Consider the following 20,482-nt stretch of genomic DNA (forward strand, 5'->3'; position numbering starts at 1 on the left):
TGCCTCATCCACCCAGGCAGCCAGCAGTCTGACTTCTGACGCTAGAGAGTACCGTGACCTTTTCAGAATTACACATAAACAGACTTATGCTTCATGGACCCTTTTGTTCGGCTGCTTTTGGTCTCAGCCCAAAATTTATCTGTGTTCTGTTTACCAGTAGTTGATTCTTCTGAATTACTCGTGATATTCCACTGTGCAAATATATTACAGTTTGCTTATTCATATATTATTGACTTTAGCCTGTTGTACTTTCAGGACACTAGGAGTGAAGATGTTGTAAACATCTTTTGTGTGTATATGTTTTCATTTCTCTTGGAAAAATTTATCGAAGTGGAATTGCTGAGTTACATGATAAGCATATTTTTACTTGACAAAAATGCCAAACTGTTTTCCATAGAGGCTATATTATTTTAAATTCCCACCAACCCAATGCATGAATTACAGTTGCTCCACATGCTCATTAAGTCTGTAGACATGTTAGAATCTAAATTTGACTTTAATTTGCATTATCACAATGATTAATAATGTTTTTTTCATGTGCTTATTGGCTGCAGAAATATTCTTTGTACCCAAGAGCCTGAGCTTGGCCCCAAAGCAGCATTGTCTCCTTGGCTGTGGGGACTGCTCCCTGCCCCATATTCCTTTCCTGCCAAAGAGAACCTATGAGTCCTATGGTCCTCTTGTGATATGGAAAGCAATGTGACAGCTAAAGTTTATCCATTGAGCCACATGAAATTGTCAATAAATGGCTATTCCCCTTTTTTAAAGTATTTGACTTAAGAAAATCGCAGTTTCATGTGGTTCACCCAACACTTTTTTTTTGCCACTTTTTTGGAAAATTTTATTAGAGATTTTATTAGAAAATTTTATTAGACCCTGTCTCTAAATAAAATACAAAATAAAAAGTAACTGCCCCCAGACCAGAGGATGAACCACTACTGCGAGAGAACTCCGCCACTTTGCCATGTTTGCTGTCAATCACCATGATATTTGGCAAATGTATAAGAAAGCCGAGGCATCCTTCTGGACAGCGGAGGAGGTGGATCTTTCCAAGGACAGTCAGCACTGGCAGGCCCTGAGGCCTGAGGAATGATGTTTTATATCACATGTTCTAGCTTTCTTTGAAGCACATGATGGCATAGCAAGTGAAAATCTGTTGCAGCGATTTAGCCAAGAGGTTCAAATTACAGAAGCCGGTTGTTTCTGTGGCTTCCAAATTGCTATGGAAAACATACATTCTGAAATATATGGTCTCCTTATTGACATTTACATTAAAAATTCCTAAGACAGGGAATTTCTCTCCAGTGCCATTGAAATGGTGCCTTGGGTGAAGAAGAAAGCAGATTGTGCCTTGTGTTGGACTGGGGACAAAGAAGCTACCTACAGAAAACGTGTTGTAGTCTTGGCCACTACGGGAGAAATCTTCTTTTCTGGCTCATTTGCATCAATATTTTGGCTCATAAGAACTGAGGCCTGGCCTCACATTTTCCAATGAACTTATCAGCAGAGAAGAGGGTTTACACTCTGAATTTGCTGCCCGATGTCCGAATACCTGCTACACATACCATCAGAGCAGAGAGTAAAATAAATAATCGTCAGTGCTGTCAGGATGGAACAGGAGCTCCTCACGGAGGCCTTGCCCATGAAGCTCATTGGGATGAACTGTACTTGGATGAAGCAATTCATTGAATTCGTGGCAGACAGGCTCATGCTAGAGTTGGACTTTAAGAAGGTTTTCAGAGTGGAAAATCCACTTGTCTTTATGGGGAATGGTTCATCAGAAGGGAAGACTAATTTCTTTGAGAGTGGACGAGTATCAGAGGATGGGAGTGATGTAGAATCCACAGAGAATTCCTTTACCTTGGGTGCTGATTCTAAATGAATAGATGTGCTCTCATTTGGCTGATTTTGTTTTTCTCCCTTCTCATTCCCTACCCCCAAAATCCACTAAAATGAAACCAACCAGCTACACATTGTGCATAGCATTCATTAATGACATCCAGTGGCTCCAGAGGCTGAGGCAAGAGGATGGAGAGTTCAAAGCCAGCTTCAGCAATGGCAAGGTGCTAAGCAACTCAGTAAGACGCTGTCTCTAAATAAAATACAAAATAGGGCTGGGGATGTGGCTCAGTGCCCCTGAGTTCAGTCCTTAGTACCAACAACAAAACAACAACAAAACAACCCCCAACCCTTCAGAAAAACAAAAAAGCACTGTGTAGCTACCTCAGAATCAATCCTATTTATTAATAATGCTAGTGGTGTTATCTAGAAAGAAAAGACATTTGAAACAGGCTCCTTGGATTCTTACAGAGGATCTTGTCCATGTTGCTCTTTGCAAGCAGGCTGCTCCAGCTTCACCTTACCACTAACAATGGCAGTCCTGGCTTCAAAGTGAGGGGACCCTCAAGCAAGCCTGACCAGCAGGATTAAACATCAGGTACAGTCACCAGGCGGCTGAAAGACAGCAGTCTCACTGCTACAATGCAGGCTCTACTTAACTAGCTTGTAGATAAAACTAGCACTTTACACACAAATGAACATTGTACTGTCAAGGTAAAAGCCTGATACGTTTGGTTTCTACACCAAATACAAAGTGTTGTATTTACCACTAATGGGGACCAATTCAAAATTCACTAAACAATTAAACTTGTGTTGGCTAAGTATGTAATTTTAAAATTTTGTATTCTTTAATGAATTGAAATATTCTTTAATCGATTTTAAGTCAGTCCTGTGCATACGTAGATGGTAGTCTGCTGGTGCCAGTAGAAGACAATTTGTGTGTTTGATTCTGAAACCCCAGGCAGGGTGTCATGGCCTCTCATGTTCAGCTGAGGTAGAGTGTTTTTCAAGGCAAGGAGCTTCTAACTTAAGTCCTTGGGAATCGAGGTCTGACTTGGGTAACTGCTAGTGACTCAGTGGCATGTGAGGAGCAGTATCATTTTCTCAAATTGTACTCTGCTCAATTTCTAGTTGGTAGGAAAAGACGTAAAAGGTCTTTGTAGGTGGTATTTAAGATAGCATTATGACTTTCCAGGTCATCCTTAGATGAAGTGGCCTGCCTCAGCTCTCCTGTTAATAGTGGTGACCCCAGAACTGAAACTGGCTCTCTTAGAAGTTGTGCTTACTCTAACTTTGTAAGTAGATACTGTTTTAAGTAGGTATCAAATTTATAAGTCTCTTAAGTTAAAAATTTTTTTTACTCTGTCCATTTAGGTTTTACTTTTTTGTATTCTGGGGAAAAAATCATACAGTTTTATCTTGAAGTTAATAATTGTAAGACACTTATTCTAACATTTCTCTAAATATGTGTATCACCTGGTGAATTCCTTAACCTGTAGAAAACTAGTGCTAGTATCATCTATTAATATGTGTTCTATTCAAATGTTAATTTCAGATAGAGGTGTAAACTAATAGCTAACATAGCCAGTTTAGATCCATCTGACTTTGGGAAGATGTTACACAGAAGACAGAGCATGACTTGTCTTGATCTTTGGCCCTGTTTGTTAATTGAGAGGCTTGTATGTTGGCTGTTTGACCATTCATTAGTTTCCTTCCTTCATAATCATCTTTTTCTCAGTGCCTGTAATATGGGACTCTTGTATCTTTTAAATTATTGTTGCCTAAAATTAATAAATTCAGGTTATATGGTCATTAAAAAAAAGAAGTATTCTTTGTAAGGTGCTGTTCAAATCTTTTGCCCATTTAGAAAGTAGGGTTGTTGTGTTCTTACAATTTAGCTTCATCTCTTCTTGTGACTTACATTCTGGTCAGAGTGCTCTGCATGCAAGTCTTTGGACTGATGTCCTCTCCTCTCCTTGATTTACTTTCTCTTTTTTTCCTACTGGTGACTTTCTCAGAGCAGTTTTTAATTTTTAGAAAGCCTAACTTTTCAATTTTTCTTTTTTTGAGGGGTACTGGGAATTGAATTCAGGGGCACTCAACCACTGAGCCACATTTCCAGCTCTTTTTAATAATTTATTTACAGACAAAGTCTCTAAGCTTAGTGCCTCACCATTGCTGAGGCTGGCTTTGAACTCAAATCCTCCTGCAGAGATGCTGGGAGTGCCGCAGTCCGGCTGCAGCAGAATAACCGGGGGGTGACGAATAACTTGTGCACGTTGATACAGCAGGAATGGGAGCCGTTTATTGTAGGGCAACAGAGCTATTTATACATTTTGCACAGCTTATCTTAATTAGCATAAACTAGATACATCAATCAACCAATAAGGAATCTCCACACTTAATGGCTCACTTTTGTTACTTCTCAAACCACTCCCTCTGACATTTTGCCAGGCACCATCCAGACTTGTTTACGAACTCTAACATTTCTCTGGCAAAATACCAGGTGTTATTTTTGACTTATTTACAGACCTTAACAGGGAGTATAGGTGTGTGCCACTGTGCTGGCCTCAATTTTTCTTTTGTACTTTATTTTCTATTCCATTAAAGAAACCTTTGCCAACCCAACTGTTTTTTTTTTTTTAAATTCTATAGCATTAGTCTTTATGTGTAGATGAATAATGTGATTAGTTGATTCTTGTGCATGGGTGTGGCAAAGACTGAGGTTCACTTTTACATATGGATGTATGGTTGCTCCAGATCCTTTAGAGATCAGGCTTCCCCTCTCCACTGAGTTACATTTATGTCCTTGAGAATGACACGTATGTGTCTGTCTACTCCTGAAACCTGCCCCTTTTGGCATTAATTTAAATGTTTGTTTTTCTCTACCACAATGTCTTTACTGACATAACAGTCCCCCAATGTTGATTTGAAAATTTGTTTGGTTATTTTGGTCTTTCTTTGCTTTTCTACAGAGTTCAGAATCTGCTTGTTAATTTCTCTAGAAAAGTTTACAAAGTTTAGACTGCATTGTTCATTGGTTGACTGGTAGTTAACTGCAGGAAGTTGGCATCTGAACCCCACTCAGCTTTGTATCAAAAGACTTGGACCAGCTAGGCGCGATGGCACAAGCCTGTAATACCAGTGACTTGGGAGGCTGAGATAGGAGGATCAAGAGTTCAAAGCCAGCCTTGCGATGGCAAGGAGCTTAGCAACTCAGTGAGACCCTGTCTCTAAATAAAATACAAAATAGGGCTGGGGTTGTGGCTCAGTGGTTGAGTGCCCCTGGGTTCAATCCCTAGTACCAAAAAAAGACTTGAACCATCTTTCCATCTCTTTTGGCCAGTCAGTAATATAGTTTTTTAAAATAATTTTTACTGGCTCTTATATAGTTATATATAACATCAGGATTCATTTTGACACAATTATAAAAGCACGGAATATAATTTGCTCTAACTCAGTCCCTAGTACTTACCCTTTCTCTCCCCTTTTCCCTCTTGTTCCATTCCCTCTACTCTGCTAATCTATTTACTTTTAGTTTTTTTAAAGTTTTTTTTAAAGATGGACACAATATCTTTATTTTGTTTATTTTTATATGGTGCTAAGGATAGAACCCAGTGCCTCCCACATACAAGACAAGCGCTCTACGACTGAGCCATACCCCAGCGCAGGTTTTTCTTTTTAAGTCAGTGTTTGTGGTTGCACATGACAGCGAGATTCACTGTGGTATGTCCATATATGGGAAGAGGGAAGCAGGTCAGACTCATTCTACTCCTCTTCCTGGTCCTCATGGTGACTTTCTTTACCCATCCATTCTTTTCCCTTTTTCTAGTCCACTCTTTATTCAAATTTGATGGAATAAAACCCCCTCTAGAATGGAGCTCCCTTTTCTGGTTCTTTTCCCCTGCCTTATTTTGGACTAGCTCCACATATCAGAGAAAAATTCAACCTTTGGCTTTCGGAGTCTGGCTTATTTCACTTAGAATGATAGTGTCCAGTTTCATCCATGTGTCAGCAAACGCCATGATTCCATTCTTCTTTATGGCTTTAAGGGAGTAAGGTTTTTCTCATTTATTTTGTTCTGAGGTATGTATAAGTCACATTTTCTGTATCTGCTCATTACTGAAGGGCACCCAGGCGGTTCCATTGTAAAAGGTTCCATTTATAAACCTTGCATGTATCGTATCATGTTTGTCTTTAACTATTTTGTGTTTTTAGATGCTATTCTGCATTACATTTGCAAATGCCTTTTCCAGGCTCCCTGAGAGTTTTCTGTGAAGGTGCACAATCATGCCATATGTGAATACAAACTACTTTACTTCTTCCTTCCAAACCTTTATGTCTTTGTTTCTTCTTCCTGCCTTATGCAGCATGGAAGAGAAGTGGCGATATCCCTACCTCGTTTCCATTTTTAGGTGGACAGAGTCTGTTTCCCATGAAACATGATATTTACTATTGGTTTTAAGTATGTTAAGGAAGGTTCCCCCCACATTTCTGGCTTTATTTATTTTTTTTAAAAAATCATGAATGTTGAGGGTTTTTTAAAAATGATTTTTAAAATGTATTTATTTTGCATTACAATTCTTAATACACCATTGTACAATAATTTATCATATCTCTGATTATATATAAGGTATGTTGACACCAAATTCACATCTTCTTACATGTATTTTGTATAATGATGAGGGTCTCCTTTCATCATCCATGCTATTCCCCTTCTCCCTCCCTTTCCCTCCTACCCCTATTCCCTAGCTAGAGGTAATCTTCCTCCCTTGCTCTCCCTCCCTACTCCATTTTGAGTCACCCCCTTATATAAGAGAAGACATTTGGCATTTGTTTTTTGGGGATTGGCTAACTTCACTTAGGATAATCTGCCATCCATTTCCCTGCAAATGCCATGATCTTATTATTTTTTATTGCTGAGTAATATTCCATTGTGTATAAATGCCACATTTTTTTCCATTCATCTACGTAAGGACATCTAGATTGGCTCCACAGTTTAGCTATTGTGAATTGTGCTGTATAAATATTGATGTGGCTGTGTCCCTGTAATATACTGTTTTTAGGTCCTTTGGGTATAGTCCAGGAAGAGGAATAGCTGGGTCAAATGGTGGTTCCATTCCCAGTTTTCCAAGGAATCTCCAAACTGCTTTCCAAATTGGCTGCACCAGTTTGCAATCCCACCAGCAGTGTATAAATGTACCTTTTTCCCCCGCATCCTTGCCAGCACTTGTTGTTTGTCTTCATCATGGCTGCCACTCTTACTGGAGTGAGACGGTATCTTACAGAAGTTTTAATTTGCTTTTCTCTGATTGCTAGAGATGATGAGCATTTTTTCGTATATTTGTTGATTGATTGTAAATCCTCTTCTGAGAAGTGTCTGTTCAGGTCCTTGGCCCATTTACTGATTGGATTTTTTTTTTTTTTTTGGTGATGAATGTTAAGTTTTGATAGTGTTTTACACCTGTTGAGAGGGTGTAAGGTTTTTCTCATTTAGTTTGTTATGAGGTATTATTTTAATCAATTATTGAATATTAAGCCAAACTTACATTCCTAGGATATGCCCTCTTAGTCTACTGTGGTGTTTATATGCTATAATGTTTGATCTGCTACATTTTATTAAACATCTTGGAATATGCATTAGTGAGGGATGTTGATCTACGCTTTCATTCTATATGAACATTTTTCTGGTTTTGGCATTAAGGGAATTCTGGTATTAAGGTATTTGGGAAGGATTTTTCTCTCTGCAATTCTGGAAAAGTCTGTGAATTACTACTTCCCTAAATGTCTGACAGGACTGACCACAAAACCCACCTTGTGTGGTACTTGCTCTCCTCCTGACAACGTGCAGTCACCTTCTCTCTCTTCCTTGCATGGCTTTTTTCTCTTGACTGCTTAAAGATTTTCTTTTTATCCTTACCTTATAGGAATTTTAATATAATATACTTTCTTGGCATTTCCTTTGTTTGGAGGTTTTCAAATTTCTTTAAGTTACAGGCCAAGTTCTGATCAGATTGGAAAAAAATCTGGTCATCATCTACTTAGACTTTGATTTTTTTTCCAGAGTTCCAAAGTTTGCTTGCTACTGTCCTAGAGGTCACAAATGTTCTGTTCCTTTATTCAAACTCTTTGCTTTTATGGGAAAAGTTTCTTTTGCTGTGCCCGCAGGCTCCTTTCTTTCACATTGTCTAATTTTACACTGTGCTTTTAATGTTCATTCTGAAGTAATTCCACATCTGCAGAAGAGCCGCAAGGGAAACAGGCCGTCTGCCCTCAGCTGAGCCCCTCCTGATGTGCATGTCTGACTGAAGTGTGGCACACTCCCCACACTGAAAGAGTACCAGGGGCTGGTGTAGGACTATAGATTAAAATGAGATTTTACTGGGAATTGTCATATTTCACTAATGTCTTTTGTTCCAAGATCCACTTCATGATATTGTATTTTTTTTTTATGTCTGATCTGTGGGCATTACTTTGACTTTCATAACTTTGACAATTTTGATGAGTACTGGCCAGGAATTTTGTAGAATGTTCCTCAATTTGGATTCATTTCATGTTTTCTTGTGACTTGACTGAAATAATGGATTGTGAGATATCCAAGGGGAAACGCCCTGCTCACCACATCCCCCCCTGGGGGGCCCATGTATCAGTGTATCAACCTGACTAGTTGGCCAAGATCCAGTCTACCAGGCTTCTCCAATCCAGTGACTAATTTCCTCTTTTTATACCCTACTTATGAGAAATGATATTGAACCTAGACTTTATGCAAGGCAAAGGGAATTAAGCACTCCTGGATGGAGGGTTATCAAATAATTTGTGGACATGAAAATACCTATATAGGAATTAGTTACTTTGGAAGAGATGCTTTGAAATTATGAAAACATCCTTTATTTCTTTAAAATTTCCTTCACTCATTTCAACATTCACCTGCAGATCTTGCAGTAACTATTATTACTGTGGTATTCTATGACTCTCCATTCCCTCACTCATTTTATACTTTCAATGGAATCCTTTTATGAGGAATAGTTGTCCCTCTTCTCCACTATAATTTATTCAATTATTTATTTGTATTAGAATAAATTCAAGGATTTTTAAAAATCTTTGGATCATACTCCATTTTTGTTAAACTTTGGTCACTGGAATGTTTTGGTTTGATTTCTGGGTCTTTTTGACATGCCTCTACTTATTTTTTGCACCTTATTTTCTGACACAAGATGTTGCAGGCTCATCTTATATTTCTTCTGTCCCAACCTAGAACCAGAATTACTCATTTCCCCACAAAGTTCTGGTTCCTCTTATTTAGAAGCCAAGATCTGGGTGCTTAACAATCCTGGGGCCTCTCCTCAGTAGCCAGAGCCATCTAACACATGTATGTTTACGAATCCACTGCTATGGCTGGAATACGGCTCCTGCCCAACCCCTGCCTGAAGTCATGGAGTTTAGTCCTGAAGTCGTATGTTAAGAGAAGAAAATAATCTGGCTATGGTGTGCAGAGCAGGTCTTTGGGAAGTGATTAGGATACTGAATCCAATGGCTTTATAAGAATGGGAAGAGAGACCAGACAGGCATACACACAGGCACTCCACCATAATGTGATGCAGTCCAGAGCCAGCATGATGCTGTGTGGTCCTTGTACCTCCAGAACTATGGGACAGAAATAAAACTCTTTTCTTCATAAAGTGGCTTAACTCAGGATTTCATTAAAGTAACAAAAAGTTAGCACACCTAATGTATTCACACATGGCCCAATTCCTTTCTATGTATGCCTATCTACACATATACTAAACACAAATCCAAATACATACTTAATTCTCATACTTAAATTTGGCATTACAAAGTTGATCTGAGCATTCCCTTTTGAGTTATTTGTAATCATTTCCTTCAACTCTGCTATCTGGCTCTTATTATTTACACTATAATTGGTTTTTAGTTCAACCTTAGTGTACATGTAAGGTGCATTCAGAATTGCTAATCCTTATCCCTGTGAGAAAAAAAAAATCACCAACTAGAGTACAATGCTAATGTGCTGTTCTTTTTGTCCTTAGACTTAATGTATCAATTCCATTCACTGTTTTCAAAGTCTTTCAGTTCAGCTCCCATCTTCTCCACTCCCTACAGTGTGGCCATGTCATATGTCTGTGATATTTCCATTCCTGTGTCAGTCTCTGCACTCCTCACTACCTCAACAATTAGCAACCACTGATCTGTTTTCCATCTCTATGGCTTTGCCTTTTCCAAAACCCAAATGCAGTCCCACTATATGTAGCCTTCTGAGTCTGCAGCAAAATGCATTTAAAATTCATTTGTGTTGCTGTGTGAATCAATAGCCATTCATTATTATTCCTGGGTTGTATTCCATTTTATGAATGTGTCATGGTTTGTTTATTCAGTCACCCTCTGAAGGACATGCATTGTTTTGAGCAATAAATTCAGCTGCTGCAAACATTCACACAGGTTTTTGTGTGAACACAAGCCTTCCGTTCACTGGGGCAGAAACCTATTAGTGGCACTGCTGGACTGCAAGGTAAATGCATTTTAACTTTGTAAGACACTTGCCTCCTTGCCTCCCCGTGTGTACATTTGCGTGCTCATTAGCAACATATAGGAGTTTTGGTAACTCTGCATCCTAGTAAGCACTCTGTCAGATTTTAAAACTCTAGCCATCCCGAGAGTTATGCAGTGGTATGTCACTGTAGTTTTATTTTGCTTCTCCTCCATTCATATTATTTGCCATATGTTTATCTTCCTGGTGAAGTTTCTGCTTAGATATTTCCCCAATTTTAAATGTTAGACTGCTTGTTTTTTTTCTGTTGTGGAGATGTCAGAGTTCTTTATATATTATATATTCTAGGTACAGGTCCTTTATCAGATATGTTGCAAAGATTTGCACCAAGTCTGAGACCTCTTTCTTTCTCTTAATAGTGTTCTTCATAGAGTAAAAGGTTTCAATTTTGTTGTCAATTGTTGAGAGCAGTGTTAAAAGTCATTACAATTATGGATTTTTTTATTTCTTTGTAAAGTTCTATCAGCTTGTCTCAAGTGTTTCTGTTAGTCGCACACTTATTTATGGTTTTTATGCTGTCTTAGAGAATTGACCCCTTTATTATGTAATATCCCTGCTTGTTCCTTATATCACTTATGTTTTTATAAAAGCACACAATACATTTTCATTACTTTTGCTCATTTGTCTTTTAGAACAATTAAAATATGAAAAAGTGTGTTTTACCTTCATTTAACCAATTTTATCCACATTCATCATCAACCGTGGTCCTTACTCGTGTAGAGCCAGGTATAACTGTGGTATTTCTCATGGCTGAAGAATTCTGAATATTCTCTGTGGGGTGTGTCTGCTGGCAATGGCTCCCCTCCAGTTGTTTACCTCCTTTATATTTTGTCAGGTCTCAAATTTCTGAGCTGGCACGTTTTTCCTTCAGTACACAGATGTCATTCCACTATCTTCTTGCTCCCATGGCTCCTGATAAGAAATCTGCTGTATTCCCATGTCTTGTTCCCCTGAAGGTGAGGTTACTTTCTCAGCAGCTGTGATATGTCTAGGTAGGGGGCTTTTGTTCATTTGCTTGTTTGGATATGTATCATTCTCTGAGCTTCCTGGATGTACATTTTGGGGTCAGGGATGAATTTTGGGAAAACTAGTTCTTCAGACATTTCTGCTCCTTTCTCTCCTCCCTCAATTATCACGTTAGACATTTGAAATTGTCCTACTATTCACAGATGATCTCTTGGTTTCTGCACCCCTTTTTGTCTCTGTTTGGATAACTTCTACCCTCAAAGGCTCATGTGCCAGAAAGTTTGTCTCTAGTCTGGTGGCTAATGTTTAGGTGGTGGAACCTTTAGGAGGTGGGACCTGGTGAAAGGTGTTTAGGACATGCCTCTACTCTCATGAATGGATTGATGCTCTCTCTCAAGAGTGGGTCAGGTCTCCTCTGACAATTAGTTCCTGAGATAGCAAATTGTTATAAAGCAAGATCATCCTATGCCTTGGATACTTCTGCATAAGGAAGTATCCTTTTCCATTCTTCTGTCATACTGGGATTCTCCAGAGGACTCAGTCAGATGCTAGTATCAGGCTGCTTGGATTTTCCAAATACCAGAATCATGATCCAAATACTTCTGGTCGTAGGTATTTTGTTATAGCATCACAAAACGGACGAAAGCCATTGTGGTGACCACTTTTTTAGGATTGAAGATGAGCACACCTTTCTGTTTACCAGGGATTTGTATTTTAATCAGGAATTTGTCTTGGTGTGATATTTGTTGTTCCCAGTACTACCCTCTGTGCAGAAAAAGCTCCAAATTCTGCTACTGATACTCCATACCTAGAATGTAGGTTGGTGGTTAGGGATTTTCCTCTGTCTGCCTTTTCCCTGGACTTGGGTCTTCGCTTGGCACTGCACTCCCAGGAGAATCTGCTCTTGTAGCTCTCCCAGTTGTGTCTTGCTGTTACTTCCACTTGATGTCTGTTAGCCTGGTGAGATGAGATGGAGTGGGGGGGATTCCCTTTGATGTTCTGGTTATCTCTCCTTTTTAGTTAGGCAGAGGCTTCCAAGTTCTAAGGGTTGGATCTCCCAGCATTCCTATTTTACCTTCTGTCCCCTTCCAAGTGGCAACAGTTTCCCACATTGCCCTAAGGGTTCGGTTTTTGTTGCTTTCCTCCTGGAGATTTGGAGATTCAGGACATTTTCATAGGGAAGATGCGGGAGACGTGTATGGATGGAATTCCTCAAGTGGTTACTGTCCTCTCTCAATATCAGTGAGGGACATTCCAAGGAGTTCCCTCATGTTTTCTGTTAAGCACCTGGTACAGCGCCTGGAGAAGCTTGTAAGAATTGGCAACTGTCTCTGCAGTCACCCCTAAGGGGCTTCATGACACTATCCCACATGTGGCATTTAAAAAGTCCTTTAAATTTTCAGCCAGATTTCATTTCCAGTTTGTATGGCATCATCTGTGCCTTTCCCAGGTAAGTGACTACTCCCAACAAAACTTTATTTTTTTTATCTTTATTTTGTTTATTTATTTTTATGTGGTGCTGAGAATTGAACCCAGGGTCTCACACATGCAAGGCAAGTGCTCTAACGCTGAGCCACAACCTTTTAAAAAAATTTTTTTTAGTTGAAGTTGGACACAACACCTTTATTTTATTCCAACAAAACTTTAAATCTTTACAGGTGCGTCTCCTCCTAGGTTTTCAGTTACTTGGTTGTTCTGTAACCCCAAATCTCTAGGATCAAGAAAACTGTAGCTTTTCCTGGTAGTGTCAGAGTGATGCTCTTTCTACCTCTTTATATGAGACAGAACTGGAAATTTCTAATGTGTTTTTATTTCTATCCACTGAATATTTTATTTCAAATATTGTATTTTTCAGCTCTAGAAATTCCACTTCATAACTTATATTCATTTCCACATTGGGTCTCTGTTTTAATTCTTTGAACATATTTATAGTATCTGCTTGAAATTCATTTAATTCCATCAATTCTGTCATGTTGTTTTTATTGACCATATTTTTTCTCCTGGAATTGGTCATATATTTCTTCACTGTTTTACAAAATTTGATTTGTAAAATTTACTTTTTTGAGTTAATTTAGTTCTTTTCCCTTATAGAGTACTGGACTTTGTTCTAGTAAGCAATTACAGCACTTGCTGATTAGCGTGACCCTTCCAGGATTTTCTTAAGGGTGTTAGAAGTCCTAGAATAGTCTTTACTGTGAGGCTAGTTTATTCCTACCAATGATGTATGGCCCTTCTTGGATTTCTACCGACTATAAGTGTTCAACCAGGATTTTTCACTATGTCCCCCTAGGCCTGTAAGGCAATCATGTGCCTTACAGATTCCTCATTGTTTTACTTTTTCCATCTTCATTACAATTCAAAGTGATTCCATGCACATTTCTGGAGTTCCTTCTCCTTAGAAGTCCATCATCTTGCGACATTGACACATGCCCCACCTGTCCTCTCAAGTCACTAAGCCCACTGTGTTTTACTTGAGTTTCATCTCCTGACAGGCAGAAGGATGGATGAGTATCTAAATGTTTTTCTTTCCAGGATCACAGTCCTTTGCTGCCTGGGGTCTAGGTCTGAACAAAGTGTTTCCAACTTCATCATTTTTGAGTTGTTTATTAAGTGAGGGCTAGGCATGGAAGTTTCTCTCTAGTTGTATTTAATATCTTCTTTTTAGCTTTACCACGTGTCTAGATATAGATTTAGTTATTTTTTTGCTTAATGTTTATTATGCTTCCTGTATTTTTGAACTTATGTCTCTCACTAGTTCTTAAAAATCCTCAGAATCATCTTTTCAAATATTGTCTCTTCTCCATTCTTTCAATTCTACCCAGAATTCAAATTTTAAGTGTTGTCTTATTCCATTTAGAGTGCTTTGACAAATATGTCCATATGGCTTATAAGAAACAGAAATTTATTTCTGACAGCTTTGGAGATAAGAAGTCTGAGATCAAGGTGCTAGTAGGTTCCATGTCTGCTGAGAACCACTTTTTCATAGGGGTGTCTTTTGAAAGTAGCCTGACATGGTAGAGGGCTGGGGATCTCCCTAGGGCCTCTTTTGTGAGGGTGCTAATCCAATCTATGAGGGCCCTACCCACATAAACTAATCACCTTCTAAAGGCCCCATTTCCAAATAGCATCACATTGGAGATTAAGTTTCAAATATGAATTTGTGGGGGCACACCCAATCTATAGCTTGTTTGACATTTTTCATCCCATATCTCCAATTTATAAATCTGGACACTCACATTCATTTTCTCTTTTTGCTATGCCCTGAGTAATCTTTTCCCATCTGTCCCCAATTCCCTCAACTGTGTCTTATCTATTTAACTTTTCCTTTGGATTTTTATTTTTATATTTTTGAACAACGTCCTATTTCTTTTTTCTTTAGTAATTTCTAGTTGTGAAACAATTAGCTTATAGAAAAGTTTAACACTGAGCAAAATTAAAGCTTTTTTTTTTTTCCCTCAAACCATCTGAAAATGACTGTCTGGATGCCTCTCAGCACTTCAGTGTGTTATTTCCTACAAAATTTTCCTACTCATAATAGTCACATTCCTCCCATCTAATTTTCAGACACTACCCAGTTTCACAAATTGTCTCTCAAATCCTTGGAGAGTCCAGTGCAGACATGTGTTTCTCTTGTCATTACTCTTCTTCAGTCTGGAACTTGGCCTCATGATTATCACGGAAGTAATACTGTTCTTTCCTTATTGCATACTGCTGGGTGGCACACAATTTTGATTTATCCCATTACTGAATATTCACTTTGATCAAATAAGGTGGAGTTATGTAGTTTTTTACACTAGAAATCAATCATTCTCTTTCAGTATGTAATTAATAAGTCCTCCTCTGCCCTGGGAGAAGAAATCAATTTTCCTAAGAATTTCAACTTATTCTTTATTCTTTCATTCATTTGTATTGATTCCTGGTTTCCTATTCGATTCAGTGTGTTTTAATCTATTATTATCTTTATTTAATGTGATGCCCGTTTATCTCTGATATAGCCAGTGGAAGTCCACAAAGTTTCACTTTTGTCCTTCTGACATGTCTTGATCACTTCTTGAGTGCCTTCTTTATTTTTGTAAGTAACAAGACATTCCAGGTCCCATGCCTTTGTCTTGAAACCCAAAAGTAAGGGTTCCTGTTAGAAAATGGTATTTAGAAGCCAAGATTAGGTGCAACTTGGGTGCTCACTGCTCTTGGGTCATTACTCTCCAGGCCCTCTTAGTGGAGAGATTCAGGAAACACACACACACATACACACAAACATTTCACCACCACTCACACCGGGAGGACTCCCCAAGACAAATAACGTGCCAGATGAGGGGAGAGAGCCTCCTTGGCTTACAAGCTCCTGATCCATGGGGACCAGTATTTTTCATGGTGGTTCCTAGAGTCCATCTTGTAGATCCCACAGTCAGTTAAGAGCAAACTCACTTCAGAGAACCTAAAAGTATAACTTCCTTCCAGATGCTTAAGCTTTGTTCACTGTTCTCTAGTGGAAGCCATGTACCAGTCGGTGGTTACTTTTACCATAAGCAACACTGTTTATACCACTGTTGATCTTTCACCTTCATCAGGTGTCTAGGGCAAGTTAGAAAGTTAACTCAAAGTAAAATTTGTTCAGAGACAAGGGGAGTTGTTAAACCTTCATTTACAATAATTGGTAAGCTCTTCAGATACTAATGGGTATTTGATTTAAAAAGCCTAGAGTTCTGTCCTGGAGAAGCTCAGTTTCAGGAGGTTTACCATGGTACAACCCACGAGAGGGCTTCATCAGTGTGATTTCGTTTTTGAGGCCTCCTTCTTAAGATCACTCCTGAATTAATTCTGAAAAATAGCTTCTGAGTTCCATCCTCGACAGCTCAAAACAAAGAATTCAAGACGCTTAAATGGAAACGGGTTCCGCGCCTCCTTGGGGAGGCCGGGTCGTTCAACGAGGGGGCTTGCAAGGCTGATTCATTTCATTTTGGGGGAGGGCAGTGGTTTCATGAGATAGAATTAAAATGATATTCTTAAAAAACATTGTTTTTATTTGTAATCGAACACGTATTCATCCAGAAATGTTTATTTCCCCCAACATTTTGATAAAAAATCTCAACCACACAAAGCGGGAAGAGTCCACGCAGACGTCCTCTCGCCGGCTGGCTCGCTCCCCGGCAAGGTCAGCCCGGCCCTGGGGGCTCCAGGCCTCTCCCGCGCCCCGGGGAGGTGGCTGCCCCCGCACCCTGCTCGGCGCGACGCTCACCGGGCACCTCCGCCCGGCCTCCCGCTTCCCCTCCCCGTCCAACACCCATCGCCAACTCCGCAGGTTCCCTTCCCTCGAGGCCGCGCCAGGACTAGCCTTCAGCTTCTCCATGGCCCAGAAGCGCCCCGCAGCTAGGCGTCCACCCTCCTCACTCCTACCGTCGGCGCCCACAGTCGAGCGGATGACCGGGTCCGCGGCCCAGCGCCCAGCGGGATGCGGAGACACGACTGCGCGTGCGCGACCCCGACGTTCCCGCCCGCGCCTACCCACGCCCACTTTCGACGGCAGGCCGGCGTAAAGCGTTGCCGTTCCGGCTGCTGCAAAGCGCTTTACGACAGTAGCGGGGTCCGCTGACGGCCAGCGGCCGCCCGCGCCCGAACTTCTAGCTCTGGCGTTCGCGGCCCTGCGGAGGCCGCTGCTGCGCGCCTGCCCTCCTCGCGCACCGCCGAGCACTGGGGCGACCCCGGGCTCCTGCGGCCTTGGGCGCCCGCCCGCGCGCCTTCCTCCCGGCCGGCCCGCCCTTCCTCCCGGCATGCACCGCGGCGCGGCCATGTTGCCGTAGTGTTGTTTTCCTCTTGCGGAGGCGACGGGCCGCTGCGCACCGCGACGCGCCGGCCTCCCGTGCTGCGCTCGCCCCGCGCGGGCCCGCGGCCGCTCCCCTGCCGCCCCGGCCCGCAGCAGCCCCGTTGGCCGGCCCGGGGCGCGGCCGGAGCGGGCCCTCGAGGGCCATGGCGGCCGCTCTGGGCGCGGGCGGCGGAGCCGGCGCCGCAGGTACGTGGGCCGGGCGCGGCCTTTGTGTGGCCCGGCTGTCCGGGGCCGCCGTCGCGCCGAGGGGACGCCGGGGCGAGAGCCAGGCCCGTGCGGACCCGCAGGCCCAACGAGGTCGGGGCCGCGCGCGGCGGCGTTCCTGGGGTGGGAAGGTGCGGGGCGGGCGCAGCCCCGGTTCCGCTTGGGCCCCGAGTCGCGAGTCCGCCCGGGCTGTGCTGGCCGCGCTGGCCTCGGGGTCCGCCGGCCGCGCTCCGGCCCTGCGTGCGCACTGCGGCCCGGGTGCTGACCGAGGGGCAGGCCGAGCCGGGCCTGCGGGCGCACAGCTCAGGGCTGTCACTGTGCTCTTCAGACAGGGCCTTTCTGCGGACCAGCGCTGGGGCTTTCGGGTTAACCTTCTCTAATGTATGCAGTTTGCTTGTCTCGGCATCTTTGAGGTTGAATTTATGTGTTTAATGTTATTCTTGGTGTCACCTGGGAACTTCTGGATCGAAGCCCCTTTTGTTATAAAGGCTTAAAGTGTCATGTGCACTTTTCACTGGTGTCAGTGGGGTTTCCCAGAGGCCGTAGGACCCGGGAAGGCGTTGAGCGGACAACTAATGCATTTTAACTATCAGTGGCTGTAACTGCCAGAAACAAAAGGTTTGGGGGTTCTCAACTGTGAGGCTATCAAGTTTGAGAACTGCCATTTTAGAGGGGTAGTTTTGTAGTTTTCTCTTCCATTTTGTCACAGGTGCCATGTTTTTCTTTGCTGTTAAGACTCACGCCATACTCCTTGCCAGTATTTGAGTTCTGTGACACTTGGTCCCTTCTGCCTCACCTACAGGCTTGTCATCTCTCCACCCCCTGAAGTCTGTAGCAGGAGCTGCTGCCTCTGCAGGCACCTCTCCTGGGCTCACTCTTGCAGGGGCTGACTTCTGATCCAGTGGGCTTCTGGCTCCCTCCAGGAAGCCATTGTCTGCAGTGTGACCATCTCCTTCCTAGGTACCTCTTTCCTCTTCATTCACTAGCATCTTTGTTTTCTTCTGAGATTTAACTCAGTTGATCACTTTCTTTAGTGATTGTTCTTAGTCTTCTTACTTCAGGAGTCTATAAGACTCCTTGAGGACGGGTCGTCCATTCTACTCTACATTCCAAGTTCCTGGCACACTGCATATGTTCAGCGGATATTTAACAAATAAGATATTAAAAAATAAAATGTTTTCTTTGTGAAACAAACAAAAATAATCTAGAACTATACCCTAACTTTTGTTAGTTTTTTTTAATCTTGTATTACTAAATCTTGTTTAATTAGAAATACTTGCATTGTCTATTAGTAGTGCCTCAGTTACACTTTACCTAGCACATTGGTTTTGTATTTCACAGTAATATGATTGATGTTGTGACTTGATAAACATGAAAGAAAAAAGTTTCATCATGGACAATACTGGTGCATACTATGTGCCATGCACTCTTTTCTTTTTTATTGTGTTAAAATGCTGGTTATGACTGAAATTAATTTCACAGTCACTAAATGTTCAAGATTGTCAGTTTGAAAGTCACTGACCTCTTGTATAGTAAGTGATCAATGTTACTGAATAAAATGATCTTAATTACTCAGAGTACAGCCAGAAACTAATGGAATCTGGCTAGCTAAAATAGATGTCACAACGTGAAGATATGTAGGAATGTTTGCTTAGGCTCTTACTGGAAAGCAGGTCACTCTTGACTAGATGCAATTCTCAGTTGTTGTTGCAGCCAAATAATGAGGGTAAGGATGGGGTTGCTGGCCTTGCTAATAAAGAAAATAGTATTGGAGACTGAAAACAAAAGCCATGGCATTTGGGGGGCATTTACTTATGAGCAAATAGTTAGTAAGTTTCTAGGTTTTCTAGTGCTTCATTTTATTGTATATAAATAAAATAACAAGAAATGAGCATGTAAATCTTAACCCCCCTCCCAATGTTTTTTTAATGATTTATGGTTCATAAGTAAACTACTTTAGGAGTGAGTGCATTATTTTACTTAAAATTTTACAACAGCATTTTTGAGTTTTATATAATCTACTTTTTATAGATTAGACAAAAATGGAAATCAATGTTTATAATTTTGTTTCCTAGATAAATCTTATAAAGGAAAACTTTTATTAGAATTTTTCAGGCATACCCATTAGTAGAAAGAATAATGAAACTGTATATCCACCACACAGTTTTAACATTTATCAACAGATGTTCCTTCACTTACTATAGATTATGTCCTGATAAACTTGTTCTACAGTGAAGATGCCTTGTTGAAAATGCATTTAATACAACTAAAAAACCAAACATTGCAGCTTAGCCTAACGTATCTTAAATGTGCTCAGAACACTTAATTAAACTGGGCAGAGAGAGAAAATATGAATAAACTGCGTATTTCTAGCCTGGGAAAAGACCAGAGTTTAAAATATGGTTTCAACACAGTGCACATTTGTGAAGTCAAAAATTGTTAAGTTGAACCATCATGAATTAGTCTCATCTGTATTCATCTTTCCATTCCTGTACTTTCCTGTATTTTAAACAAATCCTAGGCTTGCAAAATTTTAGAGCAAGAATAAACAACAGAGCAGTGTAGATGCTAATACAGTTGTCTTAACTTAGTCCAGAGGAAGCCAGTCCAGGAAAGTTCTGTGATCTCCAGGTAAAAAGGTGGGGAAGAAAGCAGCACAGGGCAAAAGGTTTTTCCTTGAAACTGTTAACATGAAATGAATTTTAGTGCTGCATCAGAGAAAATTTACTGTGTAGAAAGTGTGAAGCATGTTAATCTCTAATGGTGCTGATGAAGGAGATAGGTCCATAGTTACTGGTGTGTATGTGTATGTACGTGTGTGTGTATGTGTGTGTAGGTGTGTACACTAACTCCGTTCACACTGAATTCAACTTAGCTTAAACCAGAGGAACTTGGGGAGTGGAGGAAAGAATAATAGCCTTACTTTCATTTTAGCCATTACTCCTTTTAGCATTTCTTGTGGGACAGGTCTATTAGTGACAGACTTCTTCAGGTTTTATTTATCTGGAAGTAGAATTTTGGAAGGATAGTTGTCAAATATAGAATTCTTGGTTGTCCTTTTTATACTTTTAGTATTTTAAATATTT

The 20,482-nt window shown here is 40.9% G+C and overlaps 1 protein-coding gene and 1 pseudogene across 5 annotated transcripts in view; both read left to right on the forward strand.

Annotated features, from left to right (window-relative positions):
• Positions 1-914: 914 nt before the first annotated feature.
• Positions 915-1,882, forward strand: LOC113194895 (ribonucleoside-diphosphate reductase subunit M2 pseudogene; annotated as a pseudogene).
• Positions 1,883-17,308: 15,426 nt separating this feature from the next.
• Rbm33 (RNA binding motif protein 33) overlaps positions 17,309-20,482 on the forward strand; it is a 94,359-nt gene continuing 91,185 nt past the window's right edge. For all 5 annotated transcript variants that reach the window (XM_026406178.2, XM_026406179.2, XM_077795901.1 and 2 more), the window contains exon 1: positions 17,309-17,378. In XM_026406178.2, coding sequence (XP_026261963.2) covers positions 17,336-17,378 — 43 coding nt within the window. In that variant the 5' untranslated portion in view covers positions 17,309-17,335. The remainder of the gene's footprint in view (positions 17,379-20,482) is intronic.

The sequence above is a fragment of the Urocitellus parryii genome, chromosome 3 (assembly GCF_045843805.1).
Source record: "Urocitellus parryii isolate mUroPar1 chromosome 3, mUroPar1.hap1, whole genome shotgun sequence".
NCBI classification, from domain to species: domain Eukaryota; kingdom Metazoa; phylum Chordata; class Mammalia; order Rodentia; family Sciuridae; genus Urocitellus; species Urocitellus parryii.